This window comes from Beta vulgaris, chromosome 9 (genome assembly GCF_026745355.1).
Source record: "Beta vulgaris subsp. vulgaris cultivar EL10 chromosome 9, EL10.2, whole genome shotgun sequence".
In the NCBI taxonomy this organism is placed as follows: Eukaryota; Viridiplantae; Streptophyta; class Magnoliopsida; order Caryophyllales; family Amaranthaceae; genus Beta; species Beta vulgaris.
Genome location: NC_079210.1, coordinates 40,968,512 through 40,988,424, shown reverse-complemented (window position 1 = coordinate 40,988,424; position 19,913 = coordinate 40,968,512). Strand labels below are relative to the sequence as shown.

The 19,913-nt window shown below is 36.8% G+C and overlaps 3 protein-coding genes across 3 annotated transcripts; all 3 read left to right on the top strand.

Moving 5' to 3' along the window:
* The first annotated feature begins 9,170 nt into the window (after positions 1-9,170).
* Positions 9,171-17,849, top strand: LOC104903825 (uncharacterized). Its single transcript, XM_010691948.4, has 6 exons — positions 9,171-9,369; positions 9,626-9,706; positions 11,446-11,574; positions 11,827-11,889; positions 12,874-12,998; positions 13,300-17,849. Exons 1-6 carry the CDS (start codon positions 9,271-9,273, stop codon positions 13,490-13,492), a joined length of 690 nt encoding a protein of 229 aa, XP_010690250.2. The 5' UTR covers positions 9,171-9,270; the 3' UTR covers positions 13,493-17,849.
* On the top strand, positions 14,668-15,375 carry LOC104904167 (protein PELPK1). The gene has a single exon (XM_010692361.2). The coding sequence runs from the start codon at positions 14,668-14,670 to the stop codon at positions 15,373-15,375; it is 708 nt and encodes a 235-aa protein (XP_010690663.2).
* LOC104903824 (protein PELPK1) lies at positions 16,779-17,603 on the top strand. Its single transcript, XM_019251649.2, has one exon. It carries the CDS (start codon positions 16,779-16,781, stop codon positions 17,601-17,603), a length of 825 nt encoding a protein of 274 aa, XP_019107194.2.
* Positions 17,850-19,913: the final 2,064 nt, after the last annotated feature.

Sequence of the window (19,913 nt, the reverse complement as noted above, 5' to 3'; positions counted from 1 at the left end):
TGGACTTAATGGTAATTGGCACAAACTTCACACTCTATTTTCTCTTAACTTAAAATTTACGTTAGTGAAATTAATTTTTACTGCTTGAAATTGATGAACCAGAATCAAATTGATTAATATTGATTTGGGTGCATTTGGAATTTATCTAATTTGAATTTATTAGATGTAGATGGACTTGATCAACTTACCAAAATTTTATAGCATTTCTAATATTAGTTAGATTCTCTGGTGGAAATACGGGAAAACTCCATTCAATTCTCGATGGAAACGGAGTTTTGCGAATTCTCCCCGGAACTAGAAGATCATTTTGAGATCTTCGAACATATTCGAGGGTTCAATGTAACTATTGTCACTTCAGCCAACACACAAGATGAGACTTTACTACCGTGGAGCGGCTTTTTGCAAAAAGATGAGGGAGAAACTCAGTAAGATGTCGGAAAATCGAAATATACGAGATCACAAACATTGCTCGCAGCTAAAACTAAAAGACGTTAGAAAGCTTTGGGGGGATTTGATTCCCTTTGCTCGCCCGGTCAACCACGCAAAGTTCAAACCTCGCCGGAGAGAGAGAAGCGAATTGAAAATCAGCCTGTGATTTTTTTTTACCAAGGAGAAAAAAACTAAGCTAACCCTAATGCGGGGCCAACATAAAATGTTATTACAGACAATAAGAGAAAAATCAACAGGAGAGGAAATAAGTAGGTAGGAAATTGAGAGTCGTGACTCTTATTGGCCATGAATTCAGCAGGAATTGATTGTTACGGGTTTAGAGGAAGGGTTGAAGTGCTACGCCTACTAGGTCATGCACTAGGCTTTTTTTTTTTAAATGTAGTTATGCACTTAAGCCCTATCCAGATACATAATACAAGGCATATTACTATTCGGTTATATTAGATTTTTGGATCTAATTACCCTTAATTTAATCTGAAGATCCAAATTTTAAAAAAATATGAATTTGAATCCAATCCGAACTCAGTTTGAATCTGATCGGGATTACTAATTCGGATTTGATTGGATTGGATTTCGGATTTATCAGAATAACTTTCACCCCTAATTGAGAAACTCACTATATCATGCAGAAACTTAATGTACCATTCAGATATTCACTATATCATGTAAAACATACATCTTTCTATATGTTACAGCATGTGTCACTATATACTACACAACCTACATCTTCCTACATGTTGAAACATTAAAATTAAATCATCCAATATATCGCATATAATTTTACTACATGTTTTCCGTTAATAAAATCCACCATATATTGTATATAAATTTAAATTTATTACATCTCTATAAAACTCACTATATGAAGTAAATATCAATTACCAAATCGGTGAACAGTAAGTTAGTGTGCACCGGGTCCATTTTATGTTTTTTTATTCTCTTTATAAGGTTGTGGACTCGTGGGAGGCTATAGAATGAGATAGATTATTCTTTTAGCAAATATAAAACCCATCTTGAGAATAGTTATATCTAAATCATAATAAATTCATTAGTCCCATAGTTAAAAAAAAAATCAAACCTAACTCCAATACAACATGTGTTAAACTATGTCTTGAATTATTTATCTAACACTAGGATTAACCTAGCACGGTCAGCGAGTCGGGATCCAGGGGTGAAACGCCCTGGTGGGGGTTAGGGGGAAACACACCCAAACTTTTTGGCATATGTTCACTAGTAGGAAAAATGACGATTTGCGTCCCCCCAAGTGCGTCGCACTACAACGAAAACGACGCAAAAAGTGAATTTACGTCGCATGAGAGCCAGAGTGCGACGCAAAACAACTACTCACAACCAGCAGATACGAGCAATATGCGTCGGATCCAGATAATGTGCGACACATATCGCTCATGTGCGTCGGACCCCGAGGCCCATCCGACGCACATTGTTGATAACTATCTGCGTCGCACGTCGTTGAGGTGTGTTGCAAATTATTAATTTGCATCGGATAAGCCCATGCGATGCACATCAGTTGGGCCGCCCTCTTAACCTAAAACTTCACTCGTCAGTATGCCTCTTAACCTAAAACTTTAGTTGGACGCACATCAGTATCCCTCTTCCCCATCTCCCAGCCGCGTCTTCCTCTCTCCCTCTCTCCCTCTCTCTCTCTCTCTCTTTCACTTGTCGAAATTCATCATCTCAGGCAACTCGAAGTTCGTTCGTTTCACTTCTAGAAGTTCGTTCGAAGTTCGTTTCATATCAAAATGTTTCATTTCGTTTGGCCGCCCTAACAAACATCATCTCAGCATTTCATTTTTTTCTTTGGCCGTTGTGAAGGGCGTCGTTACAGTTCAAGGGAGCCGAACTATTGGCCGTTGTGAAGGCAGCACTAACGGTGTCGAAAGCAAAGAAAGCACCGATGAAATCGATCAGGTATTCTTTCTTTTTCTTTATTTTTCTTCGTTTAATTGTTTCATTTCGTGTTTTGCATGTGATTCATGGATTTCAATTCAGATCTAAGTTCTATGGAATTGAGTTTTATTATCTGATTTTTTTGTTTAATCGTTTCATATCTGATTTTTTTTGTTTATTTTTATGGCATTTATCCTAGTCTAGGGTTTATTTTTCAGTTCTAAGATTTTCTTTCAAATTTTCAGTTCTGAAATTCCTTTTCTCGTTTCAGATCTGAAACTTTCAGTAAAAGGTCCGATGAAGGTATTCCGGCAATCTACCTCGAAATTAGTTCATGAACTTTGATTTTGATTCTTAATCTTTTCTGCACCGAGGTTGAATTTTGATTCTTAATCTTTTTTCGTTTTCAGACCTGGTTCTTCTCGAAGTCTTTTCTCCGGTGAAATTTCGACTGTAGTTGCGTTTGAGGTGAAGATCTGGATTTGCACCACCATCTGAAATTTCGACTGTAGTTTCTATGAAGATTACATGAAATTCTTTCTTTTATGAAATTTCAGTAATTCTGTAATCTTCTTTATTTTTCTGTAATTTTATTTAATTGATTTTCTGTAATTTATGTATTCTTTTTTGTGTAATTATCTCTTTTTCTTTATTTTTTGTAATTTATTATTACAAATCTACGATTTTTTTGTGAAGAAACCAAAATCTTTATTGCAAGTTTGCAACAGCCTCATTCCTAGTTTTTTTTAACTAAAAAAAATTTAAAAAAAAATTGCAATGTGCGTCGCACGTAGCCCAAGGTGCGACGCAAATCACTCATTTGCGTCGCACCCTAGGCGATGTGTGACGCACATTACCCTTTGAAGCTTGGTGTTGGGCTGGGGAGAGCCATCTGCGTCGCACCGTATACAACGTGCGATGCAAATAGCTAACTAATATGCGTCGTTTTCGCATACGACGCAGATCAATTTCAGGTCATCTGCGTCGTGACCTGTACCGTCGGACCCAAGTCCGACACAAATAGGGGTCCAGGGTCTGACGCAAATCAATGTTTTTGTACTAGTGGTTGTTTATTATATCGAGTTTGTTTTAGTTTCGGGTTTAGGCCCATCTATTTAGGATAATTAGTAGGGAACTATATAAACTCTATTATAAACCTGTGTCTCAATATTTTGTAATCCGTAGCTAACACATTGTTAGTGAACCATGTTAATTGCTGTGACATTTGTTCATTACTATTTGTTTCATTAATTATATCTATCACAACAACCTAGTATCAAAGTCGGATAGGTTAAGGTTTGAAATTATGCAATTTTACCATATACAATGATGTTTGCTTTGAACGTGAAGATCGACAAATTCGCCAGGAGGAATAGTTTTAGTCTATGGCAGATCAAGATGCGAGCCATGTTGAAACAACAGGGCTTGTTGGCGCCTTTTTCTAAGACAAGGAAGAAGGCAGCTCGGATGAAGAATCAACTAGCCTGGAGGAGAAGGCTCACTCGACAATTATGTTATGCTTGGCTGATCATGTCATCATTGATGAAGAAACTGCCGCTGGTTTGTGGTTGAAGTTGGAGAGTCTATACATGACAAAATCTCTAACCAACAAGTTGCTCTTGAAGCATTGTCTGTTCAACCAGCGTATGCAGGAAGACACATCTCTCAAGGATCATTTAGATCAACTGGATGATATCTTACTAGATCTTCATAAAATTGATGTTAAAGTAGATGATGAGGATGTTGCTCTAATTCTGTTAAGTATCTTTGCTTTATCGTATGAAAATTTTCTGGATTCTTTTATTGCTGGGAAAGATACTCTATCATTGGAAGAAGTAAGATATGTTCTTCATACTAAAGAGGTCCGTCCTAAGGCATCTGGTTCTTGGACAAAAAATCAGGCATAGGGATTAGTTGTTATTGGCGGTAAGAGACAAGGAAAATATGATAAAAATAAATCGAATCATAAAAATTCGAACTTTAAGGGTCCTCAAATCAATGATGTCTGTAATTACTGTAAGGAGAAAGGGCATTGGAAATATGAATATCCTAAAAAAAAACCAGCAGGAAAAGAATGAAGGTTTTGCTGCTTTGGCATAAACTGATGGTAACTCTAAGGAAGATCTAGCCTAGTTGCTAACAACCAGTCACATTATAGGCATGGGCATCCTATCATATTAGTCCATACAGAGAGTGGCCGTATGAATAGATATAGAGGGGTAATGTTTCTATGGCTAATAGTGTTGCCTTCAAAGTAGTTGGAATAGGCTCCGCCAGGTTGATGAGTCATGACGGTACATTCTACACCTTAAACAAAGTTAGGCATGTTCCGCTGATGACAAAGAATCGGATATCTTTGAGTCTTCTAGACATGAAGGGGTTTTAGTTTCCAAGGTGAACGAACATGGAGTTATAAGTGTCTGTAAGGGTTCGAAAGTGGTTATGAAAAAACGGTACCTTGTATCTGTTACAAGGTTGTAATGTGACAGGTTTTGCTGCTGTTGCATTATCTGAGATTCACAAGGTGGATATGACCAAGGTGTGGCATATGAGGCTTGGACATATGGGTAAAAGGGGGATGCAAATTTTGTCAAAAAGGGATCTTCTATGTGGGCACAAGGTGTAAGATCTAGAGTTCTACGAGCACTGTGTGTTTGGGAAGCTTCATTGCAACAAGTTTCCAAAGGTTGTTCATAAGACAAAGCACACACTTGATTATATCCATTTTTATTGTTGGGGTCCTTCTCGAGTTGAATCATTAGAGGTTACAGGTATATTGTGTCGATAATCGACGATTATCCAAGAATGACTTGGGTGATTGTGATGAAGCATAAACGTGAGGCTTTCAAGAATTTTAAGCAGTGGAAGGATTTGGTGGAAAATCAAGAAGCTGTAAAGAAGATCAAAAGGCTGAAAACTGATAATGGTATGGATTTTTGTTGGTACGAGTTTAATGAGTTTTGCAAAAATGAAGGGATTGCTCACCATCATACTGTCAGGGATACTATACAACATAACAGGGTAGCAGAACACATGAATCGAACACCATTGGAGAGAGCGAGACGCATGCTCCCTAATGTTGGGTTAGATTGATGATTTTGGACAGAACCTATAAGTACGACTTGCTATCTAATCAACCGTGGACCTCACACAGGCCGGGTATTGATTGTAAAACGCCATATGAGGTGTGGTCTGGTAAGCCTGTATATTATTTTTTGTTGAGAGTATTTGGTTCTACTGTTTATTATCAGGTAAGTGACGGTAAATTAGAACCTAGAGCTAAAAAGAGGGTATTTATGTGTTTTAGGAGTTGAGTTAAAGGTTATTAAACACCTTATGAGAGTCGAGTTATACTTAGTAGAAATGTAATTTCTGATGAAAATTCTATGCTTAACCCCATGTGAAGTCCAATTTGGTCCCAGTTAGTAGTGATATTAATAAACAGGTGGACCTCTAAGGAGGTATGGTTTTGAGGATATGATTGTACTGCAGGTTGCTGAAGAGGGGGACACTCATGAGCCATCCACCTACACAGAAGTTATTTCAGGTAGTGAGTATGCTCAATGGCTCGTTGCAATAGGAGATGAATGGAGTCTGTGGATGAAAATAAGACTTGGGAACTAGTCAAATGTCCTAATGAGAGAATTGTCACTTGCAAATGGGCCTTTAAGAAGAAGGAAGGAATTTCACTTGTCGAGGGAGTCAAGTATAAAGCTCGGGTTATTACAAGAGGGTTCACGTAAAGGGAAGGGACTGCTTTTAATGAGATTTTCTCACAAGTGATCAGACACACTTCCATCAGGGCGTTACTAGCAATAGTTGCACATAAGAATCTTGAACTTTAGCAACTAGATGTGAAAACAGCTTTCCTACATGGGGAGCAGCTAGATTCATATGACTCAACCAGATTGAGAAAGTCCTTGTATGGGTTAAAACAGTCACCTAGGCGGTGGTACAAAAAGGTTTAATAACTACTACCTCTGTTTTTATTTAGTTGCAACGTTTTGACTTTCACGCTTGCCAATGTACAATTTCAAATCGTTTTATCTCTATTTGTATGTAAGTAAAAATTATAAAATTTTGATATTATGAAAGCTTACATTGAAACGAATCAAACAAGACCCCACATGACTATATTTTGTTTAACATATAAATCAATAAATGTGGTCAAATAAGAGAACATGAATAGTGCAATTTGTCAAACGTTGCAACTAAAAGAGAACGGAGGTAGTATATGATTGACTTGGGTTACAGCAGGAGTCTGTATAATTGTTATGTGTATAGATAACAAGTTGGATGATGGATCGATGATTTGTCTGGTCTTGTATGTAGATGATATGCTCATTGTTTTAAAGTCCAAATCTGATATTCAAAAGTTGAAGGGTCTTCTCAGTGCTGAATTTGAGATGAAGGATTTGAATGCTGCATAATAGATTATGGGGATGGATATTTATAGGGAAAGAGATCAAAGAAAACTTTTCTTGTCACAAAAAGGTTATATTCAGAAGATATTGTCAAGTTTGACATGCCATCAGCTAAACTTATAGATACTCTTAGTGCTGCAAATATACGTCTATCTTCTGCTTTTGAAGCCCAATTTGATGTTACTTGAGAAGGATTATATGTCTCGAGTCCCATATGCTAGTGCATTTTGAAGTTTGATGTATGATATGGTCTGCACTAGACCAGATCTTGCACATGCTGTTAGGGCTATTTAGAGTGCGGTCTGGACCGCACCAAACCGCAACCCAAACCGTTTTTTTGCGGTTTGGGTTGGTTTGCGGTTTTAAAATTGCGGTTTGGGTTATGATTTCAAGCAAATCGCGGTTTGCGATTTGGGTTGGGTTTTAATTTTTGTAAACCAAAATCGCACCGCAAACCGCAATTTTATATTTTTTTTTAAAAAGAAATTTAAATACGCTTGACAAGGCGACATACAAGTGTAAAACTGAAAAAAGAAGTTTGAGGTAAAGAACTTTAACACTTTTAATAAATTATTATTTATGTTTAATTATGAAGTCAACTTTATATCTATTTGGACTCTTATTAACAATTTTTTTAGTCTTAGATTACACAATTAACGTCGCGGAGGAGAAAATGGTTAAACCGCAAACCAAACCGCACCAAAACGTTTTGCGCGGTTCGGTTTGGTTTGGTTTGGGCAAAAGTGCGGTGCGGTTTGGGTTGGAAAAATGTCAAACCGTATATTTGCGGTTTGGGTTGGGTTACATCCCAAACCGCACCAACCCAAACCGCAAACACCCCTACATGCTGTTAGTGTTGTTAGTAGGTTCATGAAACCTGGAAAGGAACGCTGTCAATATGTAAAGATGATTTTTCGTTACCTTAGAGGCATGTCTGATGTTGGTCTCAATTTATGGGAATGATACTCATTGTTTAGCTACTAGTTATTCCGATTCTGATTATGCTGGAGACATTGATAGTAGGAGGTCTATGATTGATTATGTATTTACTCTTTGTGGTTCTGATGTTAGTTGGAAGACAACTTACTTTGTCTACTACTGAACCTGAGTACATGAATTGACGGAAGCTGCTGAAGAGGGAATATATGGTTGAAATGGCTAGTTAGTGATCTTGATCTACATTACGATCAGCTAATTATTGTATATTGTTACAGTCTGGGTGCAATATGCCTAGCCAAAGATCAATTCCATCATGAGAGAACTAACCAGATTGATGTGAGATACCATATTCTGAGAAGTGAATAGAGGATTAAGGTGATAAAAGTCGGAACTCTTGATAATCCTGCTGACATGTTCACCAAGCCGGTTCCTTATGACAAGTTCAAAAATAGCTTGGATTTGCTAATCTTCTAAGTTGTTAATCTAGGAGGCAGGGAGAGTCAGGGTACATTTGCCTATTTTTGTGGCATTTGGTACCATCTGTATGGGTATCTATTTATTTGTTATGTGGGAGAGAATTCAAATTAAGGTGGAGATTCGTTAAACTATGCCTTGAATTACTTATGTGACGTTAGGATTAACCTAGCACGGTTAGCGAGTCGGGGTCCAGGGATGAAACACCCTAATGGGGGTTAGCGGAAACGCCCATGAGCTTTTTGATATATATGTTATTTATTATACCGAGTCTGTTTTAATTTTGGGTTTAGACCTATCTATTTAGGTTAATTCTTGTGTCGATTGTTATTACTACCACCTTTGCCCGATCTGCCAAAAATAATCTCACCTTTGAATTTATCTAGAATGATCTCACCTTTGCTTACTTAATCAATTTTTTGGTCCCAGGAAAATAATGACCGGTAACAACAAGTTACTTATGGCATTTATCCGGTTTCCCCTTCACTATTCATCTCTTTCATCTATCCCCCCCACCCCAACCCAGCCCGCTGCAAAACCTAACCTCCCCATTACCCCAGTTTGCTACTGCCGCACCACAACCCCACCCCGCCCCACCCCCCATGACCTCGTCACTCCTCTCCCTATCCTTTCCCTTTGTATCTTTTTACCACCATCACCACGCACAACCATCGCTCGAAGAGAGATCGTACAACCACCACAACATATACACGCGATTCGAGGAGAGAGAGGTGGGGGCCTGGCGGCTGGTGCGGGTCCGGTGGTTGGGGTGGAATAAAAAATTAACCTGGCTTACCGGTTTGCCAAGTTACAAGTTTATGGGATCAAAAAAATCAATTTAGTAAGTAAATGTAGGATTATTTCAGAATAATTTAAAAATAGGATCAGTTTTAGCAAATCGGGCAAAAGTGAAATTATTCCCGTCCAATTTTCCTTTTGTTAATTGCATTTCGCACAACAACCTGTTTACCCGAATTGATGATAGTAAAGACTAAAGACTAAAGACTAAAGAGTGCGTAGAGAGAGAGTTGAGAAGCGAGAGAATATTAACAGAAGCAGTGAGAACTGAGAAGACATGGCAACATCGTCTTCTTCATCGTGGAGGAACAAATACTGGATTCTCAGACATGGCAAGAGCATCCCCAATGAGCGAGGCCTCATCGTTTCGTCTTTGGTAAAAAAAGTTTATAATTTATATTTCCCAATTTATTACTAGTTTTTTTTATCTTATTGGGTTCTTAATTAAATCATAGAAGATGGAAGTAAGACGAGAAAATTACATAATTGTGTGATTAACTAAAATAAGAACTTTATAATAGTATCTTCTTTATATTTGTTCAACTATATCATAAATGACTGGATTATTGTAGCATAAATGAATTTTTGGACCCATTTTGTTCTTTATTATGTCTTGTTTGATTACCATGCAGGAAAATGGGACACTTTCAGATTATCAGTTAGCTGATCAAGGTGTTATACAAGCCCAATTGGCTGCAGAGAAATTCCGGAAGGTAGTTTATTTTCTATTTATTTTTTTATGACAATTTGAAAGTGCATATCAAGTCTCGAAAGTTTCTTGTTTTATCTATATTTGATGCTATTGCAATTAGAATTCTAAATTGTAAGAGGTTGAAATAGAAATTGGTGATGTGTGAGAACTGAGAAATGAGAAGGTTTTATATCAGTTGAAGAATTTAGTTATTTTGTTTTCACTTTTTAGGATAACTTACTTGTTTGCAAATTTATATCGAAATAAGCATGAGCATAGTCTTAGGCTCCGTTTGGTAGGGCGTAAAACGTTTTTTCGGAAAACTGTTTTTCTCTATTTTCAGTTTTACATTGTTTGGTTGGCAAAGAGTGTAAAACCATTTTCCCTTGGGGTAAATTTACTCTCCCAATGATGGAAAACCATTTTCCTTTCAAAATGAAGGGAAAACAATTTTCCTGATCTCTCTTGTACACTCCTCTCACTACCTCCTTACTTTCCCTTTCATTTTCCTTTCATTTCATCATTTTTCTTACATCGAACCAAACAACGGAAAACTAATTTTGAAATTGCGTTTTCCATTGTAAATTGTTTTCCATGAAAATCATTTTACACTGAAAATGTTTTACACCCTACCAAACGGAGCCTTAGTGAACAACAATGGCATTATTGGATCTTGATCCTAAAGGGATGGGATTGACTATACCGAACAAGATGTCATCCTTTATGTAACTCGCATAGTCCCGATTGTTTCATCTTTTTTTTGTTACCCTTTCCATTTTGATCAATTGTGGCGTTGCTTGATTTTAAGGAACATCTTCGTTATCCAAACTTCCTTTTTTTATGAATCAGTATATCTCTAACCCTATTGTGGATTTCTTATCATTGCTAATTCTATATTTTCTTGTGCTACGCACATCCACCTGATGATCGTAACATGCATATATCTTCCACATTTAGCTTTTCAACGTGATGTATCTTGCAAGATCAACACTCCGACCTGTACTGAAAGCCTGCATGAACAACCGTCCCGTAGTTGTTTGACTTCATCTTTAAAGATACATTGTGATTCTGCAGTAGATGCATATGAGCCATCCACAATTAAGCCTATGCCAAACCCCTTGGTCAACATCTCCATTCTTCTGCATGATAGACCCATAGACCCCAAATGTTCAATACACTAGCTGATAGCATGAGTATAGTGACAGCGAAATACTTAATGTCCTGTATCCATGTTAGTTGAGCCGATGAAGAATTTTGTAGTAGATGCAACAGACACTGTATGACATCAACGGATTAGTATTAAGCCAAAACACAATACTTTGCTTTTCAGCTTGAGAAATTACTGGAAGTGTTGTATGTTCTCTGCGTCAAAATATCTCGGCCGTCTCTGTTTCTGCTGTATCAATAACTTAGCAGCAAATACCCCCCCAAAAAAAAAATAAAAAAAATAAAACATGGCTGACATTTGTAGAATTGACATTTATGTTAGCCTGCAGAATTACATAGTAGTCTATGGTCATAGATTATACTTCTAAAAATCCATACAGATCCTGCTTCGTGCTAATCTGCACCTGTCTGACACTTTCTGTAAAATAAAAGGTCTGAACTCAGGAAAATTCGTGTTTTGTGTGGCCGTCTTCACTCCACTTGTTTATGGTTCTCATATTGAAAACATGAACTTTGGATTTGGAGGTGGGCTTGCTGTTTATATATTCCTTACTTCCAATCCTCAATCTCACATAGGTTGGGCCATAAGTGCAGGAGTTGAAGGATGCTAATATCCCACTAGAAAGCGTTCGCATTTGCTACTCTCCGTTTGCTAGAACAGTTCACACTGCTAAAGTGGTTGCATCTGTTTTGAATCTTCCATTTGAAGGCAGTCAATGCAAGGTAAAGCTATTATAACTCTAACAACTCATACTATTGACTGTTATAGTCACCAAAGGGTTATAAATTGACAAGACTCCAATTGTATGTAATGCTGTTGTATGAAATTAATTTTCCCATACCAACAAAAAAAGTAAATTAATGAAACGGCCTTTAATATTTTGACATTTACTGATTAAGGAATGCATTAGCTCTCTTATGTCACTTTCTTCCCTTTTCAGCTAATCTAGCTGTAACTTGACAATATTTCGATAGGTATTTGAAGATCTCCGGGAACGTTATTTTGGTCCTTCATACGAGCTTGCATCACATGATCGAGTAAGTTTTGCAGTTCTTGGCTCTTCATATGACTCCTCACAGACTTATGATTTTGTTTTTATTATTTGGGTGTTTTGAGAAAGTACTTGATAAACCATAAGTTTTGTAGGGAAGGACTAATAAAACTTTTTTTTGCCTAAAAAGACCTATTAAAATACTTCCGGTTGTTAATAACAATCATTTTATGAATTTTAGGCCACAACACCAAATTCCAGCGTTGACTGCAGATTAGCTTAGAGCAGTGAGCTGTAAGACAGAAAGAAAGAAGTGAAAGAGTCAATTGGAGTTAGAAAAAGTCAATGCTGGAATTTGGTGTTTTGGCCTGAATTCATAAAATGGTTGTTGTTAACAACCGAAAGTATTTTAATAGGTCTTTTTAGACAATTTTTTTTTATTAGGTCGTTCCCTATAAAACTTGTGTTGTATTAGGTACTTTTAGACAACGCCTTATTATTTCTCAATAATTTGTACATTTGTTTTATTTTCGGGTTACGGGGTGGAGTATCAAGTTATTTATTCACTTTTCAGCTCCTTGAGGGGGTTTGACCATTGAGGGTATTAAGTTTCAGGAAAGTGTATCCTACTACCCTAAACATGGATGCATGCTGTTCTAACAATTAGATAGGCACTGTAGATTTATGGGATGACTCCAATATGTGGAATCAAACCCTTTTTCTTTCTTTAATCATGAAAAAGATATTACTGGCTATCTAAAGGATGCTGAGACTAGCATCTATTTCTGGTTGTTTTGTAGGTATAAGGTGAGGAACATCTATATATATGTTTACTATCCATAGACTCACTATATAGACTATTCACTTTAGTATAGGAGATCTTTGTTTTTGGGAGATAATGGCTTAAGCTAAATATCTTTCAAAATAAGACGCAGGGACGATGTAAATGCTGCTGATATGAAACCTTCTGATGTTAGCTTTATTTTATTTCTCCTTTTTGCCAAGTGACACTCTTAATTCTGTACTATAGTACCCAGAGATATGGGCTCTAGATGCGAAAGATCCATTTGAACAGTCAGAAGGTGGAGAAAGTGCCGCTGATGTTGTTTCACGGCTAGTGAAGGCCATGGAAGAAATGGAGACTTTGTTTGAAGGGTAATCTTCTAGACTCTACTCTTTGGCTGGTCGATTCACATTATCTTCTTTTCTCAATGGACTTAATTGTGTAGAAGTTATTCTTTTTGAGCTGAAGATAGTGCCTTAGAATGTTAGAAGCTCTCTCTCTCTCTCTCTCTTCCTGCTAGAATGTTGCAAGTTGGTTGCTTTAAAATCTTTTTGATGCAGAATACCACGGTTGGCTTTCCTGCTGGATGTGCTAGTCTCCTCTGCAGCACGGGACATGGTTTTTAGAGTCTTTTTGTTTATATGAAATTGATAACTTGAGCCTTTTTTGCAGGTGTGCAATATTGATAGTGAGCCATGGTGATCCCCTCCAAATGTTGCAGACGATACTTAATGCTGCTAAGGAACAGAAGGAATCCAGTTTCAGTAATACTGTATCAAGATTAGAAGCTGTTAAAGTTCCCTCTATCTTGTCAAAGCATCGGAATTTCGCACTGGAAACAGGTGAACTTCGAGCAGTAGTTTGAAACTATAGCTTTCGTCCATTCCTTTGCGGTACATTATTATCCTTGCTACAATATTCTTGCGGCAAGTGAGTATTTAACCAGAAACTCTTGGGAAATTTCTTGCAGTATTAAGCTGTCTGTCAGTTCCGAATTATAAACCATTTGGAATGGGAAAACAGCATTTAGAGCCAGTCTTATAATTTATATTGTTAGATTTATGCTCCTTGGTAGCTACTAGCTAGTTATCTAGTTTCTATAAAAATATTTGCTTATCATATCTACACCATGAAAAATTGAAAATAAACCGAAGCTAAACTAGCAACGCAACAGAAATAAGTTCTTTTTGCACTTCAAGAAAGACAAACTCATCAGATTGTTTTGTGATGAGCAAAATTTAACAAAGATATACAGTTACCATAAGACGAGGGATGAAGTGCAAGTTGCCACATAAGTTAAGTGGTAACGTACGAGGAAGACCACTAAACTAACACCCTTAAAGGGGGGAAGAGTACTTAAAATTTCAAAAGAAATTATAGGGGCTATGACTATGATTAATTGTTGGTATTGAATTCGCACTACAGTTATTCTGTTAGTACTGAAAATTTCAAGTACAAACAGCAAATGCAGTAAATGAGGTTATAATGTTCAAAGGAGGAGCGAAATGATTGTAGAAAGTAAGAGGAAGAAGATGAAATAAATAATTCTTGTCAAAAATTAGATATAATATATATCTGCTTTGTTTTGGTCAGTACAGTCTGTCCGAGATGCCTGAAATTCTAGTTTCTTTTTGTTTGGTAGTTGTGGGTCCTGAGCTTGATATTCTAAAGTATGAATGTTCTTAGGTTATTGTTTTTTAGCCATGAGTTTAGCCAGACTGATATTTTTTAGTCCAGTTTTCACTATTATATCCTAATTCAACTGCATTACATCAGATAACAAGCTTATGCATGTCATGATATTTTTTCTAATTGCTGGTGAAAATATAGCTGAGGAGTTGAACTATGCACCACCTTTTTCACCTAATTCATCTAACTGGACAATTTGTTTCATCATCTAAGCCTATAAAAACCCATCAATGCACAAAGTACATCATATTTTAAGCTAACATTAAAGTGTCTGTTGAACAAGAAGTTGCACTCCTGTACTTGTTTGATCTCATTTCCTCATTTTATACTTGTTTGTCATTTCCTCAACCCATGGGTCCTCGCTTATTTCTCTGTAGTATGATGCTTGTTGCTTGTGCAATGAGTACTGTGACAATGCCAGTTGAAGCTCGCCACCTTCTAGAATCTTCCTTGCCGGAGCATCCTGAGGCAGAGGTGCCTAAGCTGGAAGTACCTGAACTTTCAAAGCCTACCATGCCTGAGCTTCCGAAACCTACAATGCCCAAACTCCCAAAACCTGTCCTTCCCGAGTTGCCTAAGCCAACACTGCCTGAACTTCCAAAACCCACATTACCAGAGCTTCCTAAACCCACCGTGCATGAAGTACCCAAGCCAACACCGCCAGAGTTACGGAAGCCTAAATTACCTGAGGAGCCTAAGCCAACTGAGCACGATTCCCCCAAGGCTAAATTGCCAGAAATGCCCAAGGCTACATTGCCTGAGCTGCCAAAGCCCACAATCCCTGAGTTTCCCAAGGTCACTATTCCCGAGCTGCCCAAGCCTACATTGCCCGAGTTGCCCAAGATCACTATTCCTGAGCTACCCAAGCCCACTATTCCTGAGCTGCCCATGCCCGCAGTGCCTGAGATGCCAAAACCCACAATGCCTGAAATGCCCAAACTTACAATGCCTGAGTTGCCAAAGCCCACCATACCTGAAATGCCCAAACTTACAGTGCCTGAGCTGCCAAAGCCCACCTTGCCTGAACTCCCTAAGTTTGGCATCCCAGGCAAACCTTGAAGGATATAGTAATTGCATTTCTTGTGTCTTACTTGAATGTGTTGTTAATCATTGAGAAATAATTCTTATTGTGATGTCTTTTTCCTTGTCTTTTTCGGGGGAGTTTTCAGAAAGTGTACTATGTATGTCGTTCTTTTTGAGTCTTATACTAGGTAATACTTTTATTTTGTATAATACTCAATACTTGGTAATTTTTATGTTGTCACTTGGACGAACTTTACTCGTACCAAATTGCGCCTGTCTTCAGCTCTGATGATCAAAATGATGCAATCAAATACGTCTCGATTAATATTGGATTTCGAAAATCGAACTAGAATCATCTAAATCTTCTTTTCCTGGGGCTTATTGCTCAGTTTGGTTAAATCTAATGGTTGATTGGCTTAGCACAGAAGGAGGTTAAGACTGTTTTCAGAAAGAATATTTTTACTGTTAGTGTTAACATAGTAAAATCAACTTGAGAAGCATATATGGCAGTAGCATCTCAAATCACTCTTGTTAGGCTCCGCTCTTTTGAACTGAGAGAAACTGAATTGAAATTAATTGAACTGAACTGAGAGAAACAAATTGCAAAGAGAAATTGAAACTAAACTCAACTGAAATTAACTGAATTACAATTAACTGAATTGAAAATACGCCAAAAGTACAGGGTCTTATTATACTGATATGGGCTATGAAGAACTCCAAAATTTTGGTACTACATTAATGTAACTTCTAGTTTACATCTCTGAGATTTTGACACTATCAATTTTCAGAGGTTGAATGTGCTATAGAATTGATCTGAACTTTCCAGACATTAGATTTCTGAGCTCATATAAATCTGAATAACCTATGGAGAAGGAAAAATTAGGTATCTAAGAATGACATTGCCCGATTCGTGCAGCGGATCCTTTTTATGTATTAACCAAACGGGTCATTCATATTGATTAGTTAACTTAACTCCTTCATGTCAGTGAAATATTCAGTTTCCATTCTCTTAGTCCCGTTTTGGGTTACTTTTTTCGGATTTCATTGGATGTTGTTGTTGTAATGAACCTTCAATATTTACTATGTAAAGCTCAATGATTATACTACAACTTCATGGGTTATTGTAATCTGTCATCTTTCAGTAATTGATCATATTAATTTAAATGCAGTACATCAGTATTCAGGAACAAAAACAAAAAGGCCCATGTGAATGTAATGAATATCATTCTAAATGACAGTGATATTGCAGATGAGTTAAACTATGAACACCCTCGTCCACCTAATCCATCCATAGAATGCTCATCTTATCCATGCTATAAGTACCCCCCATATACAAGGGAATACAACATATTCTAAGCAGATTGTAGAATATACAACCCATTTTTTTTATATATATTCCTAGCTCATTTTATACTAGTTTGCTCCCACTTTAAGCTTTGATGGGTCCTCGTTTGTTCATATCATGTCTAATGCTCATTGCTTGCATGGTGAGTATTGCCACAATCCCAATGGCATTAGCTCGTGGCCTTCTAGATCTTCCTAAGTTGGAGGTGCCTATAGTCACCTTACCCAATCTTCCTAACCCTACTGTGCCCAAACTTCCAAATCCCACAATTCCAGTGCACCCTCGTGGCCTCTTAGATCTTCCTAAGGTGGATGTGCCTGTAGTCACCTTGCCCAATCTTCCTAACCCAACAGTGCCCAAACTTCCAAATCCTACCGTGCCCCAAATTCCAAACCCTACAATTCCAGTGCATCCTCGTGGTCTCTTAGATCTTCCTAAGGTGGAGGTGCCTATTGTCACGTTACCTAGTCTTCCTAACCCAGCATTACCCAAAATTCCAAACCCTACAATTCCAGTGCATCCTCGCAACCTCTTAGATCTTCCTAAGCTAGAGGTGCCCATAGTCACATTACCCAATCTTCCAAATCCCACAATTCCAGTGCACCCTCGTGGCCTTTTAGACCTTCCTAAGGTGGAGGTACCAGTAGTCACATTACCCAATCTTCCTAACCCTACAGTGCCTCAGCTTCCTAAGCCTACAATTCCAGTGCCAGCTCGTGGTCTTCTAGATCTTCCTAAGTTGGAAGTTCCCCTAGTCACTTTACCTAATCTTCCTAATCCCACAATACCCAAACTTCCAAACCCTACAATTCCAGTGCACCCTCGTGGTCTGTTAGATCTTCCCTCCTTGGAGGTACCTACACTTCCCTTGCCGACACTACCTCAACTTCCAAATCCCACAGTTCCTCAAATTCCCTGATTTTGTTGACAATGCCGCCATTTTCCAAGACAAACACTGAAGGATACCGCACATGCCACGCTTTGGGATTACATTAATGCATCTAATGTAATGATATATTCCTAATGATCTTCTGGCTTTAACATCTTTCAGTCTTTCATTTATTATTTATTTATTTTTGGTTTCATTCTTTGTACTCTGAGTGTGCAATTATTATGTTTTATATATTTTATCTTGGATAAATTATTATTATTATTATTATTTGTATCTTGTACTCTGTACTCCTAATTGCTGTTGTTTTTTCGATCATTGATAGAAAGTTTATCCTATCTCTTGCACACCAGAGTTGAAAGTTTAACTTCTGATTAAACTACTATCGCTTGATCATATGCAATTTATGATAATATGATTTCAGGGTCAAAGCTCGCTAACTTTGATCATATACTTGAGAAGAAATTCGTTGATGTATGGTACAAAAATAAATTATATTAATCTTCACTTTTTATATGATTAAATCCGAAAAGCAAATATATCAACTTTTCCATATAAAGTAAAGCAAACAATCAACGGCTTAGTTCAATTTGGTTCATATTCCAAATATAAAATATCCCGGGGTGGTTTGGTGAACAAAAATATAGGAATTTTTTTAAAAATTATTAAAAGAGACTGTTTAAATTATTAAAATATCGGAATTTTTTCAAAAATTATAAAAGTAAACCTAGTAACTAAATGGATTAAACGAGTCACTAAAAGAAATTAACTTACTCACTATTAGACTAATTTTCTTTTTAATATCATTGCCTAATTTTAATTCAAAAGGATATATAATAGGAGTTATCTCAAGTGGGTAGAGCGCTCCCCCTTGGCCCTTGAGGTCAGGAGTTCGATCCTTACCCCCAATATTATGCTGGGGTATTTCCTTAGCATGCTATGCATGCCTTACCAGCCAATGTGTTGGTGTTTCCTACAAGCTAGTAGCCTTGTAGGGCTGAAAATCTACTTCCTACAAAATGAAAAAAATTACTTACCTAAGAAGACCGACCGATGTAAGTGAAACTTACATAATTAACCAAACAACTTTTACAACTTTGTAGGAAATTAAAAGTCAAGGAATATACTACTTCCTAAAAAATCATAATTCCTATATGTAATTAAATCGAACAGTTAGGCCTCGTTCTTTTAGAATGAGAGAATTTGAACTAAACTTATCTAAGTAAAGTGAAGTAAGAGAACTAAAGTTAATTGAAAATAAGTTGAAAAGAACATAGCCTTATTTGATTTCGATTTATTTGGGACTTTGATGTCGGCTTCGAATCATATATGATTCTCTATGTTCAGATTCCTTTGATTTATGTTTTTGTTTGTATTATACAATTATTATAGCTATAATTTCCTCTATTATTGAACTTCCTCTATCAGCTTTTAGTCATCGATCATGACTCAAGTATATCACATCAAGTACAAGAACAAACAATAAGGCCCATGTGAATGAATGTCGCGCCATGTTTTGTTGAAATGACCGAGATAAGAGAGCTGAGTTAAACTAAAGATAAGCTCTCCCACCTAATAAATGCAGTTATTAGAATGCTATCTTATCTTTATTCCTACCTATACTATAAGTGGGGAAACATTGCCCGCGTCGTATGATTCCTGGCCGACATTCAGAATTCTTAATTTCTTAGACATGGAAATATCTAGAGGTAGATAATGATTTTAAATATAAGAACTCTTATTTAACATGATCACATAAAAATTCAACTGAACTTTTTTTAAAATTTAGTTATATTAGATCTATAAGATAATTCTAAACCAATAAACGAAATACTATTATGTTAACAGTTAAAATTATGATCATTAATACGATCTAACATTTTTGTAAATCCTTTTACGTTGTTATTTGATACAACCTTCTAATAGGAGGTCTATTGATTTGTAGTACTTTTGAAGTAGAAGAACTTGATTGATCAGATTCAACGGATCGTAGACGAAGAATTAACATCTCCCATAAACCCGCACAAATTATCATCATCAAATCCCTTGTTAAAAAAAAAAAACACTAAAAGCAAAATCTCCAAACTCTCCCAAGTAGACAGACAAAACCCAACACATAAAAGTAACTCAATATATACGAGAAGAACAATTCTCCATTAGAGAAGAAGACGAAGGTTTATTATAAGCTTAAAAACACAACCGTAAAAGGAAGAAATAAGGCTTACTAGAGCCTAAAAGAGTGGTTGTAGCCTCTAAATCTAAAAAAAAATTTAATGTTTTTCTTAAAGAGAAGAAATGGAACAATTAGGTTTTTTTTGTCAACTAATTTTGACCACTGAA